Source organism: Aotus nancymaae, unplaced genomic scaffold (genome assembly GCF_030222135.1).
Source record: "Aotus nancymaae isolate 86718 unplaced genomic scaffold, 86718_ANA_hifiasm-v0.15.2.pri h1tg000003l, whole genome shotgun sequence".
NCBI classification, from domain to species: domain Eukaryota; kingdom Metazoa; phylum Chordata; class Mammalia; order Primates; family Aotidae; genus Aotus; species Aotus nancymaae.
Genome location: NW_026988414.1, coordinates 3,948,795 through 3,961,192, shown reverse-complemented (window position 1 = coordinate 3,961,192; position 12,398 = coordinate 3,948,795). Strand labels below are relative to the sequence as shown.

Sequence of the window (12,398 nt, the reverse complement as noted above, 5' to 3'; positions counted from 1 at the left end):
ACCCAGGGAGGCACAGCCCCAACCTGGAGAGGGAGGAGCTTCCGTGGTGTAGAGGGGGATGTCGGTTGTGGGAAACCTGGACCCTGTGGACATCAAACAGCAAAGAAACAGTAAAAAGTTGTAGTGGAGTCACTCACTCTAGCTACACAAAAAGATGTCTTTGCTGCACATGTTTCCCTGGACAGAAACAAGACCTCCTCATCTTGCAAGCCTGTTGCCCTCTCCTAAGCCATGGATCATCTTTCCTTAAGTATGGAGTTGACCTTGAAGTTGTGAACCTGGAAGCTCAAGTAGAGCTTACTAAAAGCTTTGGAGATTATCTCACTAACCAGCATTACTTTGCAAAGTGGGACGAAGGCTTTGAGGTTGGGCTGGGTGGAGGCCAAGCCAGTTCCAGAACCCTGGATTTTGACTCTGCTCCATTTAGCCCAACACAGTGCCTCCTTCCTTCATTGATTGTGGACACTTAACTTGCCCTTAAAACTTTGCCACATTTAGTTGTTTAGTTTATGACATTGGAATACCTGTGCATAACTCCAGCTCAGCATTTTAAGACCCTGGTAGTGCACAGGAAGCAGTGACTAAAATGATAGATACCCTGTTCCTAATATGGGATATAAAAGACAACACAATACCTGAAAAAAGAAGCTGTTGTCTTAAAAATGCATCTTCCTTTAAATGTAAATGAATAACAAAGGTAGGCCTTAAGGAACTTCTTATCTACTTTAGCTCTTGACTGGCTTTTCCAGGAAGTTTGAGGAGATGAGTCATGACTCATTTTCTGCAGGGTCAGTGAGGAAACTGGAGAAATGGCTGTCCTGTTCCTGTCAGTGCCTGGAGCTTTCAGTGTTGTTTTATTAACCTCTGGCCCCATACCTTTCCTCCTGTCTTCCCTTCCTGTTGGCTGGAGTCTGATGTGATGCTTTTTTTTTGGGGGAGGGACTGAGTTTCGCTCTTGTTGCCTAAGATGGAGTGCAATGGCACAATCTTGGCTCACTGCAAACTCCACCTTCCGGGTTCAAGCAATTCTCCTGCCTCAGCCTCCCAAGTAGCTGGGATTACAGGTGCCTGCAACTATGCCTGGCTAATTTTTTGTATTTTTAGTAGAAACGGGGTTTCACCATATTAGCCAGGCTGGCCTTGAACTCCTGACCTCAGGTGATCTGCCCGCCTCAGCCTCCCAAAATGCTGGGATTACAGGCATGAGCCACTGCACCTGACGATGCTTCTTACCAAAACACAAAACCTCATGCATTGTATAACAAGACTCTCAAAAACCATTGATTGAAATACTGCTGATGCCAGAAAAATAAAATAAAAATAAAAAGTGGAGAGAGGGTAGTTTAGATCACCAAGAATACTAACCAACTGGCTGGGCATTGTGGTTCACACCTGTAAGCCCAGCACTTTGTGAGGCCAAGGCAGGTGGATCACTTGAGGTAAGGTGTTCAAGACCAGCCTGGCCAACATGGGGAAACCTCGTCTCTACTAAAAATACAAAAAAAAAATTAGAAGGGCCTGGTGGCACATGCCTGTAATCCCAGCTACTGGGGAGGCTGAGGCAGGAAAAAAGCTTAAAAAACTCCCGGCGGGCGGGGCACGTTGGCTCATGCCTGTAATCCCAGCACTTTTGAGAAGCTAAGGTGGGTGGATCATGAGGTCAGGAGATCGACACCATCCTAACTAACATAGTGAAACCCTGTCTCTACTAAAAATACAAAAAATTAGCCAGGCGTGGTAGCACTCGCTTGTCGTCCCAGCTACTTGGGAGGCTGAGGCAGGAGAATTGTTTGAACCCGGGAGACAGAGGTTGCATTGAGCTGAGATCACGCCACTGCACTCCAGCCTGGGTAACAGAGCAAGACTCTGTCTCAAGAAAAGAAAAAAAAAAAAAAAAAAGAACCAACTGTCTGAATGGGCCTGTTGGTTAAAACCAGCTATGGTGCACACCTTCATCACCCTTCTTGCTCTTTTCTATCCTACTTGCCTAAAACCCTGTTATTGCTTTTGGTTAAGGCCTTTAGATGGAGTTGGAATCCATATAACATTAGAACTGGAGCGTTTTCAAGGTTGTCCAGTTCACTCCTCACATTTTATAGGCCGGAAAAGTTAAACAACCTGTCCAGTGCCCTATAAAGCATTGTAGAGGGAATCTTAGGGAGAAAGACAAGGTTCCTCAGCACCCCTTAGTGATGCATGTATGGACACAGTTAACTTTTTTCCTTTTTTCATTCACGCCTTGGGTGTATTTTTTTTGTTTGCTAGTCTCTTTCTCTAACCTATAGAAGGAGGAAAAATAGGATTCAAGGGTAGATAGTTCTATAGCTAAAGAATTGCTTTTCCAAATTGTTTAGGACAGCTGGCTTGGTTTAAACCAGTTATTAGCCAGCATTCTCCCAGCTGGCCTCCCACCCTGAACAGCTGTGCTGCGTGTGAGGCAGCCCAGGGAGGGTTTCACCCCCTTGCCCTCTCTTCTGCCTACAGTTCTTGCGCAAAGCGGAGCAAGCAGCTGGTGAAAGTTAAGTTTGTATTGATCAGATCATCTCAGTGTGAGACTGCAATCCTGAAGTCAGTTTCCAGAAACTAAAAACATTTTATGTTGCTTTAGTAATGAATTTGCTGGTTTGCTTTTTCACGTGGGAGAAGGAAAGGAGAGGATGAGGACAGGGTGGGTGCAATAAGTAGGCTCACATGGACGAGTTGTATGGCTCCCACTGGCCAGTGTTGGATCGCTTCAAAATTTTTTGAACATTTTAGGCGATTGGGTCGTCGCATGCTGGCCTGCATACCATATTCACCCCCTGCTCCTTATAGTTGGTGCACATGTCTAATCTAAAGGAGAATCATGCTCTTATAAGAGCAGAAAAAGAAGAGAAATTAGGCCAGGCACTGGCCTGTACTCCCAGCATTTTGGAGGCTGAGGTGGGAGGATTGCTTGAGGCCAGGAGTTTGAGACCAGCCTGGGCAGTATAGGGAGACCCAATCTCTAAAAAAAAATTTTTTTTTAATTAGCCGGGCATGCCTGTGGTCCCAGCTACTTAGGAGGTTGAGGTGGGAAGACTCCTTGAGCCTGGAAGGTTGAGGCTGCAGTGAGCCATGATTACATCCCTGCACTCCAGCCTGGGCAACAGAGGCAGATCCTGTCTCAAAAAAAAAAGAAAAAAGAAACACCATGTTTCCACGTAAAGTCTTGCTTCTGCAGAACTTTGTTACATCTCAAAATCCTACACTTAGAATTGAGTAAATTTTATATGCCTCTAACTTTCTTGTAGAGAAAAGAAAAAGACATCTTTGTTAATAGGCATTCACCTTGAACTTGGGACCTCAGTGGGGACTGGCTTTTCACTAGGAGTAAACAGACACCATCCACAAGACTGGGGGTTTTGTGCCAGACTTCTCTTTTTCTTCCAGTTACAGGAGTTTTCTTAAGGGAGTTTTTGTGAAAGCTAGATTTTCTGGTTCTATTTCCTAAAATGGAAATAGATCACGGATTTCCTTTTGTCATTATTGCAGTTCTGTCATCTGCCATACCTTAGTTTCATTTGTGCCAAATGAGGTGAGTTGTGACTCCTCTTCATTGTCAAATTGTGGCTGAGTCATGCCAGGAGGGCGTTTAAGAGTCCTGCCTTACAGCCTGAAACTCCAGCCACCCAGTGCAGGCAGCACACAGGAGCTGAGTGTTTCCACTGGCTGATCGGTTCATTTCAGCGGAGACTGATATTCACCTGCACAGTCCTGCCTCTGAAATAGCCTGTTACTCCCATATATCAGCATATAAAAGAGAGTCTTCAAACTCTCATCTCCTGTACCACCCCGAAATAATTTTGAAAACAGCATATCTCCTTGCACATTTTGTACATCTTCTTTATTATTATTTATTTTATTTTACTGAGACAGAGTCTTGCTCTGTCACTCTGGCTGGAGTGCAGTGGCACGATCTTGGCTCACTACAACCTCTGCCTCCAGGGTTCAAGCAATGCTCCTGCCTCAGCCTCCTGAGTAGCTGGGATTACAGGCACCCACCACCATGCCTGGCTAATTTTTGTATTTTTAGTAGAGATGAGATTTCGCCATGTTGGCCAGGCTGATCTCGAACTCCTGACCTCAGGTGATCACCCACCTCGGCCTCCCAAAGTTCTAGGATTACAGGTGTGAGCCACCGAGCTTTAAATGTTTTTGTTTGTGCCAGGCATGGTGGCTCATGCCTGTAATCCCAACACTGTGAGAGGCTGAGGCAGGTGGATCATGAGGTCAGGAGTTTGAGACCAGCCTGGCCAACATGGTGAAACCCCGTCTCTACTAAAAATACAAAAAGTAAGCTGGGTGTGGTGGCACATGCCTATAATCTCAGCTACTCAGGAGGCTGAGGCAGGAGAATCGCTTGAACCCGGGAGATGTAGGTTGCAGTGAGCCAAGATCGAACCATTGCACTCCAGCCCAGGTGACAGTGTGAGACTTCATCTCAAAAAACAAAAAATTTCTTTTTTGGTTTTGGTTAAAACGTTACAGCTGCAGATTTTACTTATTTAATTTATGGAAAAGGCCTTCTATATGATCATATTGGCTGTACCAGTCCTTATCAAATCAATCAGTCTAATCATTCTGGCTCTCTGTGAAATAAAATCTCACTTTTCATCTGTTAACTTCTTTTTTTTTTTTTTTTTTTTTTGAGATGGAGTCTCACTCTGGCCCAGGCTGGAGTACAGTGGTGCAATCTCAGCTCACTGCAACCTCTGCTGCTGAATGAGGTTCAAGTGATTCTCCTGCCTCAGCATCCCTAGTAGCTGGGATTATAGGTGGCTGGCTAATTTTTGTAGTTTTAGTAGAGACAGGGTTTCACCATCTTGGCCAGGTTAGTCTTGAATTCCTGACCTCGTGAGCTACATGCCTGGCCCATCTGTTAACTTTCTAAAAAGTGTTAATACTCTTCCCTCTCATGGTTTCTGAATGTTAATATTTCTTTTCTTTCTTTTTTTGTTTTTGAGACGGAGTTTCACTCTTGTTACCCAGGCTGGAGTGCAATGGCACGATCTCGGCTCACCGCAACCTCTGCCTCCTGGGTTCAGGCAATTCTCCTGCCTCAGCCTCCTGAGTAGCTGGGATTACAGGCATGCGCCACCATGCCCAGCTAATTTTTTTTTTTTTGTATTTTTAGTAGAGACGGGGTTTCACCATGTTGACCAGGATGGTCTCGATCTCTTGATCTCGTGATCCACCCGCCTCAGCCTCCCAAAGTGCTGGGATTACAGGCGTGAGCCACCGCGCCCAGCCGAATGTTAATATTTCTTTTTTGTTTGTTTGTTTGTTTGTTTGAGACAGAGTCTCTCTCTGTTGCCCAGGCTGGAGTGCAGTGGTGGGATCTCGGCTTACCAAAACCTCTGCCTCCTGGGTTCAAGTGCCTCAACCTCCCGAGACCTTACACCAAGTAGCTGGGACTACAGACGCATGCCACCATGCCCGGCTAATTTTTGTAATTTTAGTAGAAACGGGGTTTCACTATGTTGGCCAGGCCGGTCTTGCCAACTCCTGACCTCGTAATCCACCCACCTTAGCCTCCCAAAGTGCTAAGATTACAGGCATGAGCCACTGTACCCGGCGAATGTTAATATTTCTGAGATAGGTACTAAGCAGTTAAGCAAGTAGGTGATGAGTCTTGGAGATTGCTATGGAGTCCGTCAGTCCTGAGAACTTGCTTTCTGTGTTGTTCTTCTAAGACTCCTTTGGGAATCTCCAGTTGTCTTTGTGTGTGGTGCTCCAGTGGCCTTTATACTCTGGGCATTTCATCAGGGTAATTTGGAAATGAGTCAGGTCCCCATGATTTGATGTACTGCTTCTCTCTAGAGGTCTATTCCTTTAGAATCTGTTCTCTGAAAAATACCAGTTGTAAACCTCACCAACCACCTGAACAGACCTCGTGTAGCAGGAGTGGCCACGGGAAACGGATCTCTCGGACACCGAATACAGGAGGAAGGAGTTTATTCGGCCGGGAGCAAGCTGGCATAGTTGCCTAACAGCCAAGCTCCCCAACAAAGGAAGGTTCCATCTCTATATAGGCTTATACTTTAGATGTTAGACGTGGAAGAATCTTAGGTTTATAGCTTAACATATGAAAGAGTCTCGGTTTACAGTCTCAGGAACTGCATATGAAAAGGGCTTCAGTTTACAGTCTTCGGAATGAAAAGGGGAAGTTTACAGTATTAGGAAAAAGAGGAAGTTGATCTCAGATGCCTGGGTCTCCCTCTTCACTCGAGGGGCCAAGGATATTCCAAGTAAACTCGAAAAACTAATTCAGGCCATGATGGGAAGGGAGGGACATGCCTCATTATAACCTCCTCTCTGGAATTCAGGCACAACTGACCAGCATTAACATTAAAACAGAGATCTTAAGTCTGAAAATAGGCTGCGAATTCCAGTACTTCAGAAGGCTGAGGCAGGAGGATCGCTTGAGCCCAGGGGTTCAAGACCAGCCTGGGCAATATAGTAATACCTCGTCTCTACAAAAAATAAAAAAAAAAAGACAAACAGACTCTTTGTAGCAATAAGATATGAAATTCCAACCTAACTCTAATATAACATCACATGACAGATAGCAGGCCCTGAGAGAAATTGAAGTGTTTTAACCCAAAATATATTTCTTCGATATATTTTGAAATGGGCCTTCAAAGCTGTCTCTCGTGGGGGAAATCCACATTCTGCAGAGAATCACCTTCCCTTCCCAGGTTTTTTCCTGATCCGGGAGAGAATTAACTAAGAGTCTGACACCTTTCTAGGTCAGGTAAGAGACATTTACTATACTGCTATCTGGAGACATCATCTGCATAATAAAAACCTTGGTCTCCACAACCCCTTATCTTAACCTAGACACTCCTTCCCCCTCCACACACCAAGTTTCACTCTTGTTGCCTAGACTGGAGTGCAGTGGCTCGCTACAACCTCCGCCCCCTGGGTTCAAGCGATTCTCCTGCCTCAGCCTCCTGAGTAGCGAGGATTTTAGGCATGTGCCACCACGCCCAGCTAATATTTGCATTTTTAGTAGAGACAAGGTTTTACCATGTTGTCCAGGCTGGTCTCAAACTCCCTATCTCAGGTGATCTGACTGTCTCGGTCTCCCAAAGTGCTGAGATTACAGGTGTGAGACACCATGCCTGGTTATTGATGTTTATAAGCTACTTTTACAAGAGGGTTACACTTGTCAGTCTGTCCCTGGATTTGGGTGACCCCTCCTATCCAAGAAAGCTAGATGTGATTAGAGTTATATTACAGTAATTGTCATGTAGCCCACAAGAAACTCATCTACCAGATACTGCTGGTTTAGGCGATGCTGTGGTATAGGAAAAGAAATGTACTGTATTAACCCACAAGGAAATCAAAGACCCAAAAAAAATGTTTTAAAAAATTTCTATTAGGACTGGGGCGAGGTGGCTCACGCCTGTAATCCCAGCACTTTGGGAGGCTGAGGCGGCAGATCACAAGGTCAGGAGTTCAAGACCAGCCTGGACAACATGATGAATCCCCGTCCCTACTAAAAATACAAAAATTAGCTGGGCATGGTGGTGGGTGCCTATAGTCCCAGCTACTCAGGAGGCTGAGGCAGGAGAATCACTTGAAGCCAGGAAGTGGAGGTTCAGGTGAGCCAAGATCACACCATTGCACTCCAGCCTGGGCAACAAATGCAAAACTCTGTTTCAAAAAAAAACTGGCCGGGGGTGGTGGTTTACACCTGTAATCCCAGTACTTTGGGAGGCCGAGGTGGGTGGATCACCTGAGGTGGGGAGTTCAAGACTAGCCTGACCAACATGGAAAAACCCCATCTCTACTAAAATACTAAAATTAGTTGGGCGTGGTGGCCCATGCCTGTAATCCCAGCTACTCCAGAGGCTGAGGCAGGAGAATGGCTTGAACCCAGGAGGCTGAGGTTGTAGTGAGCTGAGATTGCGCCATTGCACTCTAGCCTGGGCAACAAGAGCAAAACTCCGTCTCCAAAAAAAAAAAAATTGGACCAGGCGCAGTGGCTCACATCTGGAATCAAGGTGAGGAGGCCAAGATGGGGGGATCACTTGAGTCCAAGAGTTCAATACCAGCCTGGGCAACATAGTCAGAGCCTATCTTTGTATATGCAATGTATATATTTAAATACATATAGGCAAGATATGCAATTGAACACATTTCCATTGATTCCTGTCTTAGGTGCTGTTGCCCAGGCTGGAGAACAGTGGCAGCGCAATCTTGGCTCACTATAACCTCCACTTCCTGGGTTCAAGCGATTCTCCTGCCTCAGCCTCCTGAGTAGCTGGTATTACAGGCGTGTGCCACCACACCTGGCTGATTTTTGTATTTTTAGTAGAGACAGGGTTTCACCATGTTGGTGAGGCTGGTCTCAAACTCCTGACCTGGTGATCTGCCCGCCTCAGCCTCCCACAGTGCTTGGATTACAGGCATGAGCCCCCACACCTGGCCACTTTTCTGATTTCTTAAGATGGAAGTTGAAGTCACTGATTTGTGACCTTTCTTTTCTAATATAGGTATTTCCTTCTAAGTATTGCTTCAACTGCTTCTTAAAAATTTTGATATGTTGTGCTTTCTTACCATTCTCTAATTTCCTTTTTGATTTCTTCTTTGACATATCACATGAATCATTTACCATTCTGTTATTTAATTTTCAAATATTTAGATATTTTGTGATTTTTTTCAATTTTTTTTTTTTAGTTTTATTTTTTATAAGATGGGGTTTCACCATGATGGCCGGGCTGGTCTTGAACTACTGACCTCAGGTGATCCACCCACCTCGGCCTCCCAAAGTGCTAGGATTACAGGCATGAGCCACCGCGCCCAGCCTCAATTTTTTTTTGTTTTTAAGAGATGGGGTTTCACCATGTTGGCCAGGCTGGTCTCTAACTCCTGACCTCAGGTGATCCACCCGCCTCGGCCTCCCAAAGTGCTGGGATTACAGGCATGAGCCACCACACCCGGCCTCCAATTTTTTTTTTTAAGAGACTGGATCCTGCTATGTTGCCCAGGCTGGTCTTGAGCCCTCAAGCAATCCTCTCACTTAAGCCTCCCAAGTAGCAGGGACTACAGGTGCATACCTGTCATTTTTTTCCAATTTAATTCCACTGTGGTCAAAGAACATACTTTGTATGAGTTGAATCCTTTGAAATTGATCGAGACTTGTTTCATGGGTGGAATATGTTCTGAGTGCACTTGAAAATAATGTGTATTCTGCTGTTGTTGGGTGGAGTATTTTGTAAATGTCAGTGTGGTCAAGTTGGGTTTGTTTGTTTGGAATCAGGATCTCAGTCTGTTGCCCAGGCTAGTGTGTGGTGTGATCATATCTCACTGCAACCTTGAACTTGTGAGCTCCAGCAGTCCTCCTGCCCTACCCTCCCGAGTAGCTAAGACTACAGGTGTGAGCCACTATACTCAGCTAATTTTTGTGTATTTTGTAGAAACAGAGACAGAGCCTTACTTTGTTTCCCAGGCTGGTCTCAAACTCCTGACTTCAAGCAGTCCTCCTGCCTTGGCCTCCCAAAGTGCTGGGATTACAGGTGAGAGCCACCATGCCTAGCCTAGTTTTAGAATCTTAAACAGTATACTTTCATTTCTGTCCTCCCAGACTTTGAACCGTGGTTCTCATGCATTTTACTGTTACACGTGTTATAAAACCGCAGTGTATTGTTTTATTTTTGCTTTAAATAGTCACTTATCTTTTAAAGATACTTAAATAGGCTGGGAGCAGTGGCTCACACCTGTAATCCCAGCACTTTGGGAGGCCGAGGTGAGTGAATCATCCAAGGTCAGGAGTTCCAGATCAGCCTTGCCAACATGGTAAAACCCCGTCTCTACTAAAAATACAAAAATTAGCCAGGTGTGGTGGCACGCACCTGTAATTCCAGCTACTCAGGAGGCTGAGGCAGGAGAATTGCTTGAACCTTGGAGGCACATGTTGCATTGAGCCAAGAACTGCACTCCAGCCTGGGCAACAGAGCAAGACTCCGTCTCAGTGAATGAATGAGTGAATGTTGTGAACACTATCAGAGGCTCACCTCAGTGAAGAGTGATAGTAGCCAGTGCATTTATCTGTTAGTAAACTAAGAAACAAATGATCAAAGACTATTTCCTTTTTATTTATGACCTTTTACTCAGTTCAGTCTATAGACTTAATCTGTGCCTGGCCCTAGGGGTAGAAAGGTCTGTGACTTGGTCCTGCCCCCAGGCAGCTCATCTTGTAGAGGCAGACGTAACAGAAGTAGCTGCTGTGATATGGCGTGTGCTCTGTTGGAGAAAACTGGATCTTGAAACAAGGAAAATGTTTCTAGAATGCTCTTAGGACATGTTGCCAAGGACTGTTGATCATGTTGCACTTGGTGGTGAATACTGTCTGGAAGCAACCTGGGTGGAGGGCAGGGAGTTACTTTTGCTAAGGAGCCGGCTCAGAGTGGATTCTGTAAGTCGAGCCTCATCTGAAGCGTGAGTCTACCTCCCTGCAGAATTGCCAGGTTTCATGCAGGAAATCAGCGGCCTCTGATTGGAGGGCTGGTGCTGGTGGGGATAATGAACTAGGTAGTGTCGGCAGAGGTGATTGGCTGGGCTCTGCTGCAGTGAGAATGCAGACTGGATGCTCGAGTCCTCGGCTTGGGTGATGAGCGAGGACAGCTGAATAATTGGGAGCTCGAAGTTGCTTCTGCCTCTGGGAGTGGTCTGCTTGGTTGTCGCGTTTTCCTTTTTTTTAAAAAAAAAGCCAAACGTTTGCTCACCATCATCTGCAGAAGTGAGTTTTTATTGAAGAAGCTCCAGCTGCTTTCTCCTTATTGCCGGCAGCCCGGCAAGGCTCCCTTAGAGTGAGCTACTTCTCAGGCCGGGCACGACAGCAGTGCTAGCACATTTGAAAAAGCAGGAAACCGCCCCTGCATGCAGAGCTTCCAGCCTGAGAACTCCCAGGCCGGTCTTCCCAGCAGCTGTGTAGCCAGAGAGCCTTGGTATTGTGGTCACATCCCTCAAAAGTGAACAGTCACCATCGGAGGCGTTTGGAGGAGACCGTGATGTTGCAGATGCTGTGGCATTTCCTAGCTAGCTTTCTCCCCAGGGCTGGGTGCCAAGGCTCCAGAGAGGGGGACGATCATGAAGTCAGAGGCACCCCAGCCCCTGCCCGGAGAGACCAGATGGCAAGCTTTTTGGGGAAACAGGACGGAAGGGCTGAGGCCACGGAAAAGAGACCCACCATTTTGCTGGTGGTTGGACCTGCAGATCAGTTTCCTAAGGTAATGTTGGCCTCAGGAGGACCTCCTAGTTTAGGGACTGGTCTGGGATCATTTTCCTGGGGGAAAAATGAGTGTGGGGAGGAAGGGAGAACTCATAACATTAGTTTGGGGTTCAGGGAGAAGTGGTAGGCAATGAGGAGGCCCACAAATTCCATCTAAAATCTTTCTGTGGTACCTGTGAAAGCCACATTACCCACTGCAGTCACCCCAGTGTGGCTGTTGGGGGAAGGAAGGTTGCAATAGATTTGCCTTAGGATTTGTTAGTTTGGCTGAAGAAAGCCATTTGAAAGTAAGGGACAAACTGTAAAAGTGTGCCTTAGCTTATCTGAACAGCTCAGGAAGGGCGAGAGAGTGCGCGTCCACCGTGGAACCCAGTTGCTGGGAGCTGTGGGAGTGGTCTTGGCATCCTGAAGGTCACAGTCCCCTTGCCTGGGTTCGACCCATCTTTCCTTTGGGGAGGAAGAGTGAAGGCGTGAGACTGGGTCCGAGGAGATGCTGGAGTCATGAGGCGCAGAGGCTGGTGCCCCTCTGGGAATGACCGTGGCCACTGCAGGTCTGCCAACTGCGGGTTCTTTCATCCCTCCCGAGCCCTGAGCGTGAGTTACCATCCTCACAAGAGCCAAGGTAAGTGGTAGTATCCCCATTTCGGAGATGAGGAAACCGAGGTACAGAATGGTTACATTACTTGCCGAGGGTTAAACAACTAAAGAGAGGTGGAGCTGAGATTTCGCCCCCCCAAATCCTTGCCCTGTGCTGCCTTGTTTTCCCTTAGGAAAGCAGTTTTTAATGAGACTGATGGAGTGTTCAGTATTAGAAAGGAAATTGCCATTTGGCTCACATTTCTCCTACCTGCTGCCGTAGGAGTGACCTTGTTCACCTCCTAAGCTTTGGTTATTTTAGAATCTTTTTACTCAGAATAAAAAGCAGAGAAGAAAAGGAGATTCTGCCCTGTTTGGCACATTGTAGATACCGCAGAAATGTTAAGTTGAAATATCTTGCCTTTGCTAATAGATACTTTTGATGTAATGATGCTTGCAGTCCTATGGGCACTGGGAAGAAGTCCTCGTCTTTGACGGGTTCCTTCCAAGCGGAGCAATGGGTCTCTTAGAGTCTGTTATGCCCGAGATGTGCATACTTAAT

The 12,398-nt window shown here is 46.2% G+C and overlaps 1 protein-coding gene across 4 annotated transcripts in view; it reads left to right on the top strand.

Moving 5' to 3' along the window:
* Positions 1–12,398, top strand: part of SLC25A25 (solute carrier family 25 member 25) — a 38,138-nt gene that overhangs the window by 8,348 nt on the left and 17,392 nt on the right. The window contains exon 1 of one of the 4 annotated variants that reach the window (XM_012458064.3): positions 10,024–11,258. The exons of 2 other annotated variants lie outside the window; for them this stretch is intronic. In XM_012458064.3, coding sequence (XP_012313487.1) covers positions 11,040–11,258 — 219 coding nt within the window. In that variant the 5' untranslated portion in view covers positions 10,024–11,039. Of the gene's footprint in view, positions 1–10,023; positions 11,259–12,398 lie in introns of those variants that run through there. One more of the 4 variants, XM_012458061.3, reaches the window with a different exon arrangement.